General features: G+C 38.3%; 1 protein-coding gene across 2 annotated transcripts in view; it reads left to right on the top strand.

Annotated features, from left to right (window-relative positions):
- MYO6 (myosin VI) overlaps positions 1-18,395 on the top strand; it is a 145,116-nt gene that overhangs the window by 96,703 nt on the left and 30,018 nt on the right. For both annotated transcript variants that reach the window (XM_027092132.1, XM_027092128.1), the window contains exons 15-20: positions 1,499-1,571; positions 3,138-3,265; positions 6,340-6,435; positions 6,730-6,903; positions 10,223-10,261; positions 12,324-12,417. In XM_027092132.1, the coding sequence (XP_026947933.1) occupies positions 1,499-1,571; positions 3,138-3,265; positions 6,340-6,435; positions 6,730-6,903; positions 10,223-10,261; positions 12,324-12,417 (604 nt within the window). The remainder of the gene's footprint in view (positions 1-1,498; positions 1,572-3,137; positions 3,266-6,339; positions 6,436-6,729; positions 6,904-10,222; positions 10,262-12,323; positions 12,418-18,395) is intronic.

Below are 18,395 nucleotides of genomic sequence, written 5' to 3'. Positions count from 1 at the left end.
TTCTTTCCTGTTCCCATCCCATTCATCTTTCCCCCATTTTTATTGTGTTTTGTCTTTATGGGTTTCCTAGTACATTCCAACTTTTGTACCTTATAATATCTTATATATTATACCAATTCTGGCATAAATAAAACAGGTTAAAACAAGTACCTCTCAGTTAAGATAGTTTCTCTGAAAAGTTTCATCTGGCAGCCATAGTCCTTTCATTACTGTGTGAAGTTTTGCATGTATGCTTCTCACTTAATCAGCCTTAAATCTTCCCTTCCACACCAACCCAGCAAGCTTTATGTAGAAACTACATGAAGAGGAGACAGTGCCTTGATTCATGTTTATTTTTATAATAATTCCTTAAAGTAAATGTGTGCATTTCAAATTCAGATTGAGTTCAAGTAGACAGTGCCTTCTAGAATGACAGAAACCTTTTCTAAATAGTACGTCTCGTGGGAGGAAATATTCAAACATTCAGGGGGAAAAAAGGTTGAAATATACATCACCCTAAGCTCATTGCGTTGCCCACCCATCTGTGATAAAATCCCTCCCTCCTCCTTTTTCTTTTTAATTTTAAGAAGATACCAGAATTACATCCAGGAACTTAACTTTGATTTGTAAATTATTCTTCTAAATTATGTTTATTTTCCCCAATGATATACTCTTCATATATATCACTGTGTAGATATTAGAGCCCATTTGCAGTTAATTGCTCTTTCCTTAACGTTAGTGCTTGTCTATAAATGCTATAAATCTGCTCTACCTCTCTTTAGACGATGATTGAGGGCTATTGAGGATATATAATAGGAGAGACAAATTTCATGTCAGCAGGGAGCTTGTTTGTTCAGCTGTTTTTTAAGCTTTTTAAAATTATCAAAGCAAGTTATGTTCCTCTGTGTATTCCAGGGGTAAACTATGGCCTTCAGGAGAAACCCAGCATGCCGCCTAATTTTACAAATGAAATTTTATTGGAAGACAGCCATGCTTCTTCATTTACTGTTATCTGTGGCTGCTTTCGCCCTGCAGTGGCATAAATTGCACAGTTGTGACAAAGACAGTATGGCCCACAGCTGAAAATATTTACTGTCTGGCCCTTCCAGAAAAGTGTGCGGATCCCTGGTCTATTCTACTGGGAAGTTTGACTTTAGAATCGCTAAAAATGTTTCAAAGCCCTGGTCTTGTCTTGGGTTTGAATGGTTATAAACAGATCCCTGTGTTTGCGCCTGGCTGCCCAGCGTATTTCGGGAAAAGCATGCTTATCTGCAGGGGGGAACACGTCCACATAATGTGAATCATGTTATGTTGGCCATGTACGTTTTTATTTCGCCTTGCTTTAGGGGCAAGGGTTTTTCTTCCCTAATGTTTGTTAAGACTTCTCAGTCCCCGAATCAGCTGGTGTGAGCCTTGTACACTGACTGATCAATAAATGTTATGATCGGATATGGCACAGTGAATCCATTTCCTATCACACAGTAGCTCCATATCTATGATTATGATTATTTCCTTTTAGGAACAAGAACTCTATCAGAAGGAAGGTTTAGGTGTGAATGAAGTACATTACGTGGATAACCAGGACTGTATAGGTATGTATTTTTTTTTTTGCTCTACTTTTGGGAAGTATGGGAAGATACAGTGAATGATTTCACTAGTAATTTTTCTGTGCTCTGCTGGTTATGGGACTTGCAATTGTGGTACTTGAGAGAGGTTTTACTTCTCTAGTACTGCGAGGAAGTTATTTTTCCTATGAAGGCATCGAATTCAGCTATATTGAAAGTTTTCGTAAAATTCCTTCTATCTACCGTGAGGGATATTTTCTTTCTTAAACAGTTAACGTGAATAAGTTAAGGAGGACACAAAATTGCTTAAGCAGTGAAGGGATTTCTTATCTCGTGTGAGGAAGCCCGAGGCGTCTGCCAGGATTTGGCTTTGCGCGTCTGCGGTTCTTTGTTTCTATTCTCTGCACCCACACCCTTTGGCAAGTTGGCATCACAAGTTGCAGTGTCCCATCCAGATAGCACCCTGCAGCAGGAGAACAGGGTCTCTGTTTTCCTTGTCTGTTTTTATCGGTAAAGAAGCCTTTCCCTGTCCCACCCAGGGAGTGTTCAGTCTGCCTTTTCTTTCCCACGCATCTCTGAAATCAGCTGTGCGGCAAGCCTTGCTTTGAAAATGGAATCCGACAGTTGAGTCAGTGACTCATGTGCTAGATTTGGACAAGATAGTGTAATAGTAATAACAACAACAATAACAATAATAACAGTACTTTACATTCGTGTTACTTCTCAAAGCACTTTCACATCCTACCTGGTCCACTCAGCATATCCCCTCACACACCATATCCTTTCACAGAGGTATCTTGGCTGGAACTCCTCCCCTTCCATTTCCCCTTCAGCCCACTTGGGTCGTGCATCTATCAGAGCACTCTCAGTTATAGCTCAGTTAGCGCGTCCCCCTCCACCTCTATTAATTGCCCAAGAAGCATCATTCTCTGACCAGTGCAGTCAGAACCTGGATTTCTCTTCCTATGTCCTGCGGCTTTTGGAGTCTGTCCCAATTAGCACTTCTGGATTTCTCTTTCTATGTCCTGTGGCTTTTGGAGTCTGTCCCATTTAGCACTTCTGGATTTCTCTTCCTGTGTCCTGCGGCTTTTAGAGTCTGTCCCATTTAGCACTGCTTATGTATTTAAGCAGCTTACATTTTCTAGTTATTTTGGACAGGCAGGAAATTCAGAAACATGAATGGAAGGAGCATAAATTTGTGCTGTTACTGACGTTTTGCTGGAAAGGTTTTGAATCCATATCTATAAACAGTTTCAAAAAGCTAAGCCTGCAAAAACGTCTGTAGTTTTACTTCAATTTGAAAATAGATGTCACGTGGGAGAGGAGGTATTTCTGGCTTACAGATGGAATGGTTATTATGTTAGTCGCTTTCTTTATGCAGTGTTTTTTCTAAAACCTATATTAAATATATGATGTTATTTTCTAATAAATTGCAGATGTGAAACAAAATTCATCTGCTCTCTGTTGCTTGTGAGAGAATACAATACTTACAGGATCATGTTACATTGTTTCTGATCAGTCCTCAAAATTTGTGATCAGTAAGTTTAAAATGTTATGTTTTTCATCCTGTCATATTCTGATTTTTTGAAATAGATTTAATTGAAGCAAAATTAGCGGGAATACTGGATATTTTGGATGAGGAAAATCGCCTTCCCCAGCCAAGTGATCAACACTTTACGTCTGAAGTTCACCAGAAGCACAAAGACCATTTCCGACTCTGTGTGAGTTTGCTACTTCAAAATTGAGCCTCTGGTGGGAAGAAAACCTTTTAGAAACATGTACTAGACATTAGATATTAGGTAATTAGAATCGTAAGTTATGTAAGGCTTTGAACAGCTATAAACATCTTCTTAATCCAGCACAGTATCTTCTATAGATAACCATTTAATTTGTATCTATATATTTTTGCTGCTGCTGATCTATCTAATCAAGGCGATTTTAGCTGGATATAAAGTACATTTCACCTATCTAAAACGTATAAAAAGGTTTACCTGTTTCTTCTTTTTTTTAAAGAAGATGTTGTGGGTAGGAGTTTATTAATTAATTTATTTATTTTTGCTGTGTTGCGTCTTTGTTTCTGTGCGAGGGCTTTCTCTAGTTGCGGCGAGCGGGGACCACTCTTCATCATGGTGCGCAGGCCTCTCACTATGGCGGCCTCTCTTGCTGCGGAGCACAGGCTCCAGACGCGCAGGCTTAGTAGTTGTGGCTCACGGGCCCAGTTGCTCCGTGCCATGTGGGATCCTCCCAGACCAGGGCTCGAACCCATGTCCCCTGCATTAGCAGGCAGATTCTCAACCACTGCGCCACCAGGGAAGCCCGGTTTACCTGTTTTTATGTTCTCCCTTCTGAGTTAAGTGGCCATGAGTTGCTCTGTTTTGTATCATGTGACCTTGGTCACTTTCCAGGGGTTAGCACCTCGAGTCACAAGCAGCTACCTGTCTGCAAATTTGTAAGACCAGCAAAGCTTGTGGCTAAGAGTCTGACTGGTGGAAGCAATTCATTTAGTGATCGGTAAATTGATTTTGATACTCTTTCCTTGGGAGTTTTGAATGGAAAAATGTACTCAGAGAGGGTCATAGAAGCTGCAGCAATAGAAGAATTAGCTAAAGGGAAAAACAGATACAGAAGGCAATAGAAATAAATGAGAAGTACACTTCTGAAAGGGTCAGAAGACCTGGTTCCCTAAACTGCTATGCTTGACTACCTGCTTGTGGCAGTGAACGGTAGGGCTGTTTTCCATAAGGCTGGAGTGTGCAGCTGTTGAGGTGTTTTCCGTGTTCACCTAGCTCTGGGTTCATCTTTATACTCAACCACCATCACCTGAGGTAATGCAAGCACAGCTCCATCCTTGCACCCAGAAAGAGCTGACCAGCACAGAGAAATGTGGATGTTAATTTTACCCATGAAGATAGGTGCTGCCTCATCTTAGAACAACAAAGAAAGGAAGGAAGGAAGAAGAGAAAAGCTGCTTAGAGTGGCAGCTGCCTCCTGTACTGTTGATTGTTTTGAGACTGTAGCATAGTATAACGTTCGCTGCTTTGATGGGTCCAGGAGTTCAAGTGAATGAAAGCAAATATTCTTGTTTCCATACATCATTAACTAAATCAAGAACGTGAATAGGTTGAAGGCATTGAAAAGCTGATATAATTATGATAACCTTCTCTGGGGACTGCATCTCACAACTCCCTGCTCTGTTGACTTGGAGTTCTTCTGTATCCTTAAATAAGTCTGATGTGGAGGCTGCCTCTCTCACTTCAGTGGAGATAGAAAAAAGCAGTCTGCGTCCCCAACAAAACTTGCTGCTAAGATTAAAGACGTACCTCTAGTCCTGTTTATTCACTGCTCTCTGTGAAGACCAGTCTGGGGATGCATGGTTACCTTTACCAGGAGTACTCACTGCTAGTCAACAAATGATGACCAGGGTTTCAGAGACATATAGCTCCAAGGACAGCAAACTAAAGCATCAGGAATGGACTATGGCCACTTTCCTCAAAAGAGAACAAGAGCAAGACAGTAAACTCTGAGTTGTACAGATCGTTACTTTTATTGTATGTCTTTGAAAACAAAATTATTAATAACCATTTATTGAACCTTTAGCATGTGCCAGGCACATTCTAAGAGTTTTGCTTGAATTACTTTATTTGGTCCTCATGAGAATCCTTTGGGGTAGCTCCTGCTTGCATCCGCCGTGCTAGAGGTGAGGGGATGGGCATGGAGAGCTCAGGTGACCTCCCTGTTTAGCATAGAGGGAAAGTGTTGGATTTGGGCATCAGGCCGGCGTCTTGACCACAGGGTCGCCCCCTGACTCGTGCCGGCCTGCTGCCATGCAGAAGGGGACTCTGTGATCTGCTAGCTCTCTCACCCAGCAAAAGCCTGGGAAGGTTCTGATGTCTTAGCTTGTTCATTTTTGAATGAGATTTTCTTTTTTAACCTTAGGCTTTTTTTTTTTTTTTTTTTTTTTTTTTTATTTTTTAACCTTAGGCTATTTTGAGGGTCAGGAGTGATCTGTTATTCTGGAAACTTTCAAATATGATACCAACATGAGCTATTACAATTAGATAGTACAACCGGAAAAGGATTTTGTTTCCTTCATATAGATTCAGGTTCATTGTGTAGACGTGTTAGGGTGTATGGTTTAAATCAGTAGGTGAGTCCCTGTGCTGATTTTGGGTGTTTCTGTAGAGCAGTGCTTCTCGACCTTGGCAACACCTAGGAATCACCTGATGTAAATGGTGTAAGAGGCTTAAAAGTTCTCCTGCTGATTCTAGTTCAGCAGCCAAGCTCAGGATCCACCACTTTAAACATAGGCATTTAACTTGACAAACCTCTGGTCCTTTTTTCTTTCCTAAGAGATTATAACCAAAAATATATGCTAGATTTTACTGGTCCTTTAAGGCTTATTTAAAAAGCAGTATAATTATATAAAGTATGAAAACTCCCGTTATAATTTTAAGTATTTCACATGCCAGATGTTTCCTAAAGGAAGTTGTGTAGTGTATATATATATATATATATATATATATATATATATATATTTTTTTTTTTTTTTTTTGGCGGTACGCGGGCCTCTCACCGTTGTGGCCTCTCCCGTTGCGGAGCACAGGCTCCGGACGCTCAGGCTCAGCGGCCATGGCTCACGGGCCCAGCCGCTCCGCGGCATGTGGGATCTTCCCGGACCGGGGCACGAACCCGTGTCCCCTGCATCAGCAGGCGGACTCAACCACTGCACCACCAGGGAAGCCCTGGGTAGTATATTTTTGATAATTTAATAACTGGTGTGTGTATCATTTTTCAGATTCCTAGAAAGTCTAAGCTGGCAGTTCACAGGAACATCAGAGATGACGAAGGCTTCATCATCAGGCATTTCGCAGGGGCGGTGTGCTATGAAACAGTGAGTATAACTTTCACCGGGAGAAAACCATTTGATGTTGAAGCTGCGCTGTGCAATATGGTAACATCTAGCCACATCTGGCTACTTAAAGTTAAATAAAATTTAAAATTCAGTTCCTCAGTACACCGGCCACATTTCATGTGCTTGCTGTCCCCACTGCCTGGTGGTGGCGATATTGGACAGCACAGCTACAGAACATTTCCGCAACCTCAAAACAGTTCTATTGGACAACACCATCGTAAGGAATATTATCACAAGATGGACCGAATCATTCCTGTTTGCTTTATTTTTCAGACTCAATTTGTGGAAAAGAATAATGATGCTTTACATATGTCTCTTGAGTCCTTAATATGTGAATCCAGGGATAAATTTATCCGGGAATTATTTGAATCATCCACAAATAACAACAAAGACACTAAACAAAAAGCAGGAAAACTTAGCTTCATCAGTGTGGGAAACAAGTTTAAGGTATTTGTGCTAAGTGTATTACTTGAATTTTTTTCTTACTGCATTAAAATTGTAATTGTTTTATACTCTACAGTGGATAGTGTAGATCACTCTGAGAAATCCCACGAGTGAGATTCAAGAGCAGTCCCTGACTGTTGATGTTTGTGTGCAGAATAACACAAGATAGGCATAGTAATTGACCATACGGAAACCTGGTAATTTTACGAACGTGCTCTTTCTTGGTTCTTTAACATGTCTGATTGCTTCTCCTCATGTTCTTGCTTCTGTTTACTGTCTGGTTGACCTTCAAACCTTCTCTTTCCCATGTGTTTTCTGTTTCCTTCCTCATTCAGCAGTTTTGTTTTAGCTGGAGTAGTCCAGCTCCAGATGGCTAGAGGGGACTAGTTGAGTTGAGAGAGGAAAAGCAGGCACTGCCAGGGGCTTCAGGTAAATGATCACCTTCGTGGACTCCTACTTACAGAGTGGCTGCTGTGTTAAAAAGAGCCCAGCTCGAGTTAACGATTTCATTTTGTGATTCATTTTTAATGTGTTTTCTCTCATAGTGCATTTTGGGTGTGCATATTACACTAAAATTTGATTAAAGCTTCTAAGAACTTCTGTAAAAGATAAATGCTTTGTGTGGCAAACCCTTCAAATTGCTTATTTGACGTTGAAGAACACTTCATTTGTTTCATTAATTTCGAATCAGGAATTTATTCTTTGGGGTCTGATAAGGAATTGTCACATGATGTGCCTTAGAAGTGCAGCACCGCTATTTGGTTCTAATTGCTGAGTATTTTGCATAGAAAAAGATAATTTAAAAACTTTGTGCCATGTTTAATGAATAAAAAATTATAATAAATAGATCAAAGAAATAGAATTAATTTCTCTCTTATACATTTCCACAGTCTTTTTGTTCTGTTTACAAGAAAACTACATATGCCTTTCATTATGTGTACTTCAAATATTAAAAATGATGTAATTAGGAACAATATTTAAGACTCAGAATACTAGGTACTAACAGTGTAAGCTTCCTGAAATCCCTTGTGGATTGAAATGGGCTCTAAATAACTAACTTGATAAAATCATGTTTATAAAACAAAAGCTGAAACATAGATATAGGAGAATTCCGCTTATAACACATTTTTTCAAGGAACTGAATAAAAAGTTTTAAACTTTATTGTAAGTTATATTCATTAAGTATGAGTTTCTTCTTCTCTTGACAATACTCTTTCTCTTATTTGGATATTCTTAGATTCTTAAATAGACATAATGGTAACAGATTGGTTTAAAATAGTACATTAGCCTGAATGAAACGGACATCATTTATTAAGTATTTTCCTAGTGTGATATAGTAGTATTGCTGGCAAGAACATACTTGAAATTTTAGACAATATAAATAAAATAAAAAACATTCTTAAAATTCTTTGGACTAAGGTATTTTATGTTGAGACTTTAAGTGCCTTAAAATTGCTTATATGCAATACAATGTATTTTGCCCATCAAACTGCTTGAAAACTGTAACTAAAAGATGTAACATTGTTAATAATAAAATTTCAAAATGTTTTTATTGAAATACTTTGAAATGAAATATTAGTAGTAATTCTTATTTTTAAATGTAGTAGAATAGCTCATTAAATTCAAATTCAAGTTATGGGAGGCAGTAAAATAACACAGGCTAGCATTTACAGTAATACTTCAGTTATCGAACATGACCGAGAATCAGAAGTTTTCCACTGAAAAGTGACATTTTCAGGTTATTGAAGTAGAACTCTTTTACTATTAGTGTTTTAGAAAAAGTAATTCTTTTTGATGAAAATCATATTCTTTTATTATATACATGAATAATTGTACGCTTTGAAATAAAAATAAAATACAAGTAAAGCATGCGTTGCATCAGGCTATTATGCCTTTTGGTCTTTGACCGCTGTTCTTTGGTAATTGACATTCTTCCCTCTCCTCTCAGATGCTATAGTTTATTTTTGCTGCTTCTACTGACTTAACTTTTTGTCCATTTTTTTGGGCGAATACTGTGCTATGGATTAGGAAGCATGGGCTTTGTCACAGTTGTTTTCTTTCCAAATTAGTGGCTCTTACACTTGCTTTTCATTTGTGTGCTGGTCTAGACTGGTTGAGGTTGTCAGAACTCTGTCAAGCAGATCAGTGGGGTATGACTGTATTTTTTTAATCCAGTGAGAAATTCACTCCGTTTTTATAACTTAAGCCTATAATGTCTGAAGTGTACTGTAGCATCACGCTTAAGAGAATGAGCCTTGGTGTTAGGTCCTTGTTGGAGTCTTGGTTTTGCCATTACTAGCTCCCTGATCTTGGCAAGTGATTTATCTCTCTGGGACTCAATGTTTTCACCTGTAAAATGAGTCTACTAATATATCCTTAATTAGAGTTGTGGTGCGGATTAAACATGATAATGCCCGTGAAAAGCTTTGAGCAGTGTCTGACTCATAGAAAGCATTCAGTAAAGTATACCTATTATTATTATTAAGTATAGCTGTGATTGAATAAATGTTAATTGAAGAATTAGTTAATTTCTCTTTTGTTAAGTAGTACAATAAGCATCCCAGTATAAAATCAGTATAACAATTTAAATAATTTACTTTGCAGGGAAGTAAAGCAAATGCATGATTTTAATGTACCGAACCAGAGTACATTAAAATCACTTAATATTATTAAGCAAAGGAAAGGTCCGTAACTACTTGTACTGTCCAATTTTCTTGAGAAAATTGTCCTAGCCTTTAAAAATAATTGAAATGTGAAGTTTTAAAATAGTAGAGAGGGTTTCTACAGGTAGGCAGGTCAGTTTCATTTATGAAAGGTGTTATATAAAACAATCCTAATACATTAGTGTATTACACTAATGCATTAGTGTATATTTTAAACACGTTTTCATTCTTAATGGAGCGTGACACAAGCTACACCCAGCTTGCCACGAGTTCACATACTGCTCCGTTGATCCCTTATTGAATGCATCCCCAGCATTTTCATTTACTTCTTGCATTGCCTGTATACTTTTTCCTTATTCACCCCACCTGCAAGTGTGCATGTATGTTTTCTAGTATTGCTAATTTTCAGTCTTTTAATTGTATAAGTTCTGTATAAGTAAAATAAGTTATTGTCCTTGGCATCATATATTAGCCATACATTTCTGCATGTTACTATCTGTTAAAGAGATTGTGTACCAGAAGCTGTTAAATTGTAATGTGTTATATATGTCAGTGTTATTGCATGTTATTTTATTCTAATGTTGAAAAGCTAATATTTACTTATGGTATTACGTACTTTCGCTCTTTGAAATAATGAAGTGATTTCCTTTCTTCTACAGACACAGTTAAATTTGCTTCTGGATAAACTTCGAAGTACTGTGAGTACACTTAAAAAAAAAACCCACAGGGTTTTTTGTTTTTTTGTTGTTGTTGTTTTTTCCGGCTGCGCCGCAAGGCACGTGGGATCTCAGTTCCCCGACCAGGGATTGAACCTGTGCCCCCTGCACTGGAAGTTCCGAGTCTTAACCACTGGACTGCCAGGGAAGTCTTCAAAAACAGGGTTTTTAAATGGTCCTCTTAAAGTATTATTAGTAATTACTCAAATAAGCACAGTAAACCTGGAATAATTAGAAATTCATTTTAAACCAAATTTCATCATTAAAAAAATCAGTTTTTAAAATGGTTGTCATTTTGGTTAGTTTTTTTCTGAAGAAGGGTCAAATATATATGTGCAGTCAAATTGTTTTATAAATATATAGAATTCTCTGAATGTTATTAAGATTATCCTGTAGCTTCAGGAAAGTGAAAATAATTAGTTATCATAGGGAAGGAAAATGTATTTTTTAGGATTAAAGATAACACATATAATTCATTTTCATTTTATTACTCTGGTGGTAACATTCTCTAACATGACAGTGCTGATATGGAAAAAAATGGACATAGTATTTTTATGCCCTATTATAGTGGCAATATTTCCTAGGAGCCTTTTTATTAACTAGACATTTTAATTCTCTCTGTTTTTTAAAGAAAAATTCACCATAGAAAGAAATTTGATACGTCGGTTATATAAATGAGGCGTGATTTCAAGAGAAGACTTATTTTTTAAGCAAATCCACAGAACTTAACTGATTACTCTTTTCATGTAGTCATTTGAAAGCCAAATATTTATTGTCTCTGTGCTATTATTGCTTAACTTATTGTTAGATTTGTTTTGAAACCATTAAGAAATTCTTTTAACTATCCTCATTGTTTGCAAATATTTCTCTCTTAAGGACAGACCTTTAAAAACCAAGTCTGATGAGGAGGTATTTTATTTTTATCACCCAAATATAATGCTACTGTAAAATGATTAGATTATATTTGTGATTTTTAAAAAAGGCATTTCTAAAAAGTGTTCTAAAAGTGTTTGCAGTGAGCATCATTGTTGACATTAACTATTCAGTTTTGCAAGGTGGCTACTTGGAAGCAAAGCTGTTATTTGGATGTTTAGTGTATTAGCTTCAGTTCCCAACAGTTTCACTGGGGACATAGCAGTATTGTCTCTGTCTCATTCAGCAAAAATCTGATAACGGATTGTAAATGAATGCCTTTAAGCTTTTTAAAATACGTATCGTTTAGCAAACAAAACTTTAAAATGTGCAGTGGTGCAACTCAGGGACCTACTGTGTGTTTTTAAAATAGAATGATGAGAAAGGTTGACTTTTTTTTTTTTTTTTTTTAGCACTTTGGCCTAAATTTTAAGAGGCATAATTTTATGCCATCTTGTCATAGGGCAATTTTCTTATCACAGAAACACAGCATATAAATATATTTAAATGTAGAATAAAATCACATGTATGTTATGCTGTGAAATGTATTGTTTAAATATGTTGAAATATTTTACTAGGAGAGACTTTTCTTTTTACAATGACAGTTTTTTGGCACTTAAATCTAAAATGTATTTTTCTAATATTAGTATATAAATGCTTTACATTATGGAAGTATGCTAATGGTCTTAAGTTCCTTAGTGATTATTTTAAAAGAGGTTCAGGGCTTCCCTGGTGGCACAGTGGTTGAGAATCTGCCTGCCAATGCAGGGGACACGGGTTCGAGCCCTGCTCTGGGAAGATCCCACATGCCGCAGAGCAACTGGGCCCGTGAGCCACAACTACTGAGCCTGCGCATCTGGAACCTGTGCTCTGCAACAAGAGAGGCCACGATAGTGAGAGGCCCGCGCACCGCGATGAAGAGTGGCCCCCGCTCGCCGCAACTAGAGAAAGCCCTCGCACAGAAACGAAGACCCAACACAGCCAAGGATAAATAAATAAATTAATTAATTAATTAAAAAAAAAGAGGTTCAGAAGTTAATGATAATATGCTCTGAAAGTAGCTGGTATTCATAGAAATAGAAAAATAAGAATGCTATATGGATCATTTTTAAAAGTACCTTTATTATTCTAGGGAGCAAGCTTTATTCGTTGTATCAAGCCGAATTTAAAGATGACAAGCCACGACTTCGAAGGAGCTCAAATTTTGTCTCAACTTCAATGTTCAGGTATTTCTCTATTTTTGTAATCTATATCGGGGTGTGTCGAGAGTCTTAGTTCAAATAAAATTTAATATATGCAGTGTTTTCAAATAATTCACAACTATCTTGATTATTTTTAAGTGTGGTAAGACTTTTATATTTCCTTTATTTATAAGAAAAGAAGGGCTAACGAATTATTTGAGCAGTATTGGCGTAGATGTTTTACATCATTGAGGTAAAATGTATAAAAACTCTTCAGCTGCGAACCCAGGTCTCCCTTCGTGGATGCTTTCCGTGGCCTTCTCAGTCCTGCAGCGGTTCGTTCCCACGTAACTGGGTCAGGCGGTGGGTTTTGGTGTCTTTTTTTTTTTTAATTAATTAATTAATTAAATTTATTTTTACTTTTGTCTGTGTTGGGGCTTCGTTTCTGTGCGCAGGCTTTCTCTAGTTGTTGCGGTGAGCGGGGGCCTCTCATTGCAGTGGCTTCTCTTGTCGCAGAGCACGGGCTCTAGGCATGCGGGCTTCAGTAGTTGCAGCACTGGGGCTCAGTAGTTGTGACTCGCGAGCTCTAGAGTGCAGGCTCAGTAGTTGTGGCGCACAGGCTTAGTTACTCTGTGGCATGTGGGATCTTCCCGGACCAGGGCTTGAACCCGTGTCCCCTGCATTGGCAGGCGGATTCTTAACCACTGTGCCACCAGGGAAGTCCGGTTTTGATGTCCTTGCTTCCCACTCCACTACTTGTAAAACAAAAGAAAAAAAAATCAACACAATACCCTCGGCTTCTGTGGAACTTTTCTGCACTTGGTTAAACTATCACTTTCTACCCCTCACCCGGCCACATTCTGTCTGTGCTTAGTCACCCAAGTCTTGGGCCCTGGACTCCCTGTTTTCCTTCCCCGTGCCCATCCTCCATCCCTCCCACACCACCCCTGCCTGTCCCGCTGATTCAGGCCTGGGACACTTCCGGAAACTCTTTTGCCTCCCCGACTCCTTATCTTGCTTCTCTTAGAGACGGATTTATTAGAAAGCTACTGGTCGCTTTAGCTTCAGGGTGCTTTATTTAAATGAGCTCCTATCAAAACCCTGAACCTGATTTTGTATGCTTTTGTAATTTCATACTTTTTCTCTTAAAGTGCCCTCCCCTAATTATATAAGCTTTGGGCTCCCCACAGCTACATCTACCCTTGACCCTTCTCACAAAACCTTAGCTGTTTGTGAATCTAATTTTGTCCTTTGTCCTCATCTGCACAGAGAAAGTGGGCAAGATAGATTGGCACTGTTACAAATTCATGGTCACTAACCTTCAAAGGGCTCTCATTACCCGCCCCACCAAGTTTCCCTTGGCCAGCAGGTTCTGTTTCTCCCCGGCCCCGTCAGACCCACCCTGCTCTGCTCAAGTCTCCGAGCCTCTGCTAACAGGCAGCCTCACCTCTTTTTACTAAAAAGCTGAAAGCCTTACCTGTGTGCTACCAAACACTTCTTCTACCTGCACAACTGCCCTCCTGGTAGAAAGGAGGAAGTGCCTCTCTTCCTCATTGAGACTGTAGTTCTTTGGATTTATCCCTTCCTGCCTTTTCATTAATCCTCAGTATTGATGACCTGTATTGAAGCTCTGAGACAGTTTCAATCCCATCGAAACCTCATCTTCACTCCCTCTCACCGACATTCCCATCCAGCTGCCTCCCTATCTCTGGTCTCACTTTCTTTTCTCCGGTTTTTGCTTTTCTCTCCAAGAATATTCTCTTCTTGCTTTCTCAGTTTCCTGCCTTCCACTTGCTCTTTAACCCGAGGGAATTCAGTTTCCAGCAAAATAATTCTTGATAAGGTTTCCGGTGATTCCCTTGACCCTGAATCACACCTTTCCTCAGACCCTCATCTCAGTGGAGTCCGGCAGCATTTGCCTCTACCCCATCCCCATAACATAGCCTTTCCTCAGCGCCTAAAACAGCGTGTGTCCCTGCCTCTCCTTTGAATTCTCTGGCCATTCCTGCCTCCTCTGCAGGGTCATCTTCTACCTAGATATTATTTGTTAGAGTTTTTTAAGCTCTGGGTTAGGCCTGTTCTCCTTCTCGCTCTTGATCAGTGCTGTTCGGTATAACTTTCCATGGAGGTGGACATATTCTATGCCTGTGTTGTCCAGTATGGTAGCCACTAGATACTTGTGGCTACTGAGCTCTTGAAATGTGACTAGTATGACTTAGGTACTGAATTTTTAATTTGTATTTAGTTTTAATTTTAAAAAATTTAAATATAAATAGTCACATGTGGCCAGTGCAACTACAGAGCATGTGCCTAGCAACCGTCACACTGGACAACCTAGCTACATATTCTCAATATAAGTCTCCCCAAGGCCCTTTTATATGACCTAAAAGTGTGTCTTTTACTCCTCCAGATTTACTGAGATATAATTGACATATAACATTGTGTAGATCCACGTTGTGCAATGTGTTGATTTGATACGCTAATGTATTGTAAAAGGATTGCCACCATAGTGTTAGCTAAGAGTCCCATGAAGTAATATAATTAGCATTGCTTGCTTGTTGTGAGAACATTTAAGGTCTACTCTCCTAGTAGACAGTGAGCCTTAGTACTCCCTAATCCAAGCTGTCACCATCTTTCACCTGGCTGTTTGCTGAAGTTTCCTAAGTATTCTCCTCACATCTGCTCGGTCTGTTCTTCACATACATCCAGAATTACTGCTTTACAACTCAAATCTGAGCACGTCTTTTTATTGCTTAAAATGCTGCAGTGGCTTCTGATTATGATTAGGGTAAAGAGCAGAGTCCTCGTAGCTTATGAGGCCCCATATGGTCTGGCCCATGTGTCTATAACCTCCTCTGTTTTCTCTCTCTCCTCTCCATTCTCCAGTCACTCCGGCCTTTGCTTTAGTTCCTTAAATGCTCCGTATTCCCTCTGTTCATGGGGCCTGTGCACATGCTGCTTCCTGTATGAGAAGCTCTTATCTCCCCTTTGTCTTATTTTTCACATTTGCGCTTGGTTGTCATTTCTTTATGAAAGCCCCCAACTAGGAAGGGGGCCTAGCACCATCATTTCACAGTCATAAGTTTTATTTATTTTCTCCTTTCTCTAATCTGTAAACCTCTCGAGGGCAGAAACCGTGTCTGTTTTGGCTTGTATGCATGTTCCTGCTTCCTGGCAACACAAAGCATGTACTAGACTTAGTAAATATTTGTTGAACGAAATGCACAGTCTAGGAAATAAAAAGATTTATTTGTGACTAACTTTAACAAATACTAGAAAGTTAAATAAGTGATGTCTGTTTTATCCCTACATATGTATAGATGTATTTTCGTAATATTTTCTTCAGATCATTTTTACTTTGACTATTTTTCTCATTTGAATGTCTCTTCACGATTTGTTTAGCCTAATATAACGTCATTTATTTCCTAAGTGAGCATCCAGTGTCCTGGCAAGTCAAGTGTGTTTAGATTTAGCTATATATACCATTAGATTAGCAGAGTGTGGGCTCCCTGATGCTTTGGCTGGGACCCCTCTTGCAGTGAGCAGTGTATTTTAACATGTTAAGATCCATTAGATTAGCAGAGTGTGGGCTCCCTGATGCTTTGGCTGGGATCCCTCTTGCAGTGAGCAGTGTATTTTAACATGTTAAGATCTGTTGGCAGTTTAATAGATGCCACCAATTCATAATAGTCTGATTTTTTTATAGTACTTACAATAGTAAAATGGCATAGAATTGGTTCCAGTTATGTGGCCAGGTAATGAGAAAAAGCAAAAGATACCAATAACTGGTGGAAAGAAAAATAATTATGAAGTTTTCTAAAAAAAACAACATTTAAGATTTGATTTCTATAATACTTTGCCTTTCCATTTCTGTTTTTTTCTAATTTAAGGAGAATTAATTGAGGACAGCTTTTACTAAAGCGTCTATCTTCTGATCAGCCAACCCCAGGGCAAAGTGGGGGAAGGTGAGAGAAGGCAGGTCTTCTTTCTTTAACCTCGGGGCTCTGCTGCCCGTCTGTGGTAGCAAAGAGGGGTTCTGAGGATGACCAGCCGGGACTGCAAACCTGGCTCTTCACCAGACTCCCTGAGGAAGCTCTTCCCCAAACTCCCCGAGGAAGAGCCAGGCCATGGGAATCTCTAGAAGGGAGAGTACTTGGTTTGGTGATTTTTACTTTTTTTAAGCATCAAAAGATCTTTAGCGTAAATTAGCTTCAAGTGTGGAGAAAGCAGCCGTAGACTTGGTAATTTGTTAAGCTCCATGAAATTCTTAGTGTACTTCTGTGAGCCTAGTTGTCTGCAGCTACAGGGCAAGCCAAGGGACTCAGAGGTTGGGATGCACACATTTCTAAGGGTACTTGTTTTTTTGATATAAATAAAATGGGCAACAATTGTGACAATATCAACCAAACCTTACTTTTATTTCTCCAAGCAGAGCCAAAAACTAAATCTAGATCTGAACTCTCCATAGGAATAATTGCGTTTATATGTTCCATTATATTATATTAAATTTAATTTAATATTATGTTTAATTTAATACTAAACTTTGTTTAATTATAATACATATGTTATACATCATAGTATTATATATAAATTATCTATTGCATATAATATATATTTATTATATTTAAGTTATAATAGCTATATATGTTCACTGTAACAAAAATGAAATGGTACAGAATAATATAAGTAAAAAGAAGTCTCACTTCTCAGGGGTGACCATTTAACTCTGTGTCTTGGACATATTTTTCATACTTGTTAAACCTCTGCCCTGTTATTTTTAATAAATATATCATATTCTATCATATGGTTATAACATAATTTAATTGTTATTAATTAAAATATTTAAGTGATTTCTGTGTTTTCTATTACCAACAGTGACCCAGTGAACATGTAGAGACGTTCTCTGTGCATATCTTTGCCCACATACGTGACAAGTTGTAGGATAGATTCATCAAAGTGGAAAATAGTCAAAGGGATAGATATCTATTATTAACACTTAATATTAATTTAATAATATAAATACATATTCCAAACTGCCATCTGAAATTGTTGCACTGGTTTACTCTCCCACTAAGAATGTATGTGCGTGTTTTCCTACACTGTCATCATCCCCAGGTACTATTGGGGTTTTACATCTTTGCCAGTCAGATAGGTTAAAATTCAAGCTGATTGCCTAGAGAGGCTATCTTTCCAATGAGACTATTTTAAAATAAAAATCCACTCATTTAAAAATATTTTATAATTTTATTTTGCTAGTTTGACTTTTTGACCAGCAGAAATTTATTTCGGTGTAAGGAGTGAGGTAAGGATCTGATGTTATTTTTGTTTTCTAAATGTCTAGCCATTTGTCCCTAACACTTTTTATTGAATAATCTTATTTTCTTCACCGATTTAAATAGTCCTGTAGACTGAAATCCAGGTCTTTCTATAAACAAAAGTCCTGGCATTATCCATAGTAGTTGAGCCTTTCCCTATTTAATGCTTTTCCTGATGTGAAAAGCTCACACTGACTCAAGGCTCAAATTAATCACGTAGTAGAGTTATACTGAATATAGGTAGTCATCCTATAGACGCTTTACCCCAGTAGACTAATTCCTTTGAGGGGTGAGTGAAAGGGGGTCTTTATAATGAGAAAGTGTGCTCTCCTCTCTTCTCCGTTTGCTTGAAGCACTGGTGAGAATTGGGGAATGTGTTTGACTTTGTGTTGGAGACTCTTACCAGGAATCTTGTTCCAAAAGCAACCTCAGGACTTGGAAAATAGCCTAATGCAGGTCTTTGCCTTGTATACCGCGATTGTGACACAAAGGGTTCCAGCAGAAAAAAAAGATACAAACTACATTTGAATTTTTTAGAGACCAGTCGTTTGTCTCTAGAAAATAGTTAGTCAAGCTAGTTTTAGATGAAATTTGGCTACAGTAGTTTTTAGGTGGTGGGTAAGCTGGGACATATTGAGTATAAGTATGATATTTTCTATGTAATATTTCATTGCTGATAATTTCTGTAAATTACCCATTTTAACTTAT

This window comes from Aethalodelphis obliquidens, unplaced genomic scaffold (assembly GCF_003676395.1).
Source record: "Aethalodelphis obliquidens isolate GAN/ISIS:26980383/991018 unplaced genomic scaffold, ASM367639v1 scaffold3, whole genome shotgun sequence".
Classification (NCBI taxonomy): domain Eukaryota; kingdom Metazoa; phylum Chordata; class Mammalia; order Artiodactyla; family Delphinidae; genus Aethalodelphis; species Aethalodelphis obliquidens.
Note: the sequence above shows the minus strand (reverse complement) of the source record. Positions and strands in the feature narration are given on the sequence as shown.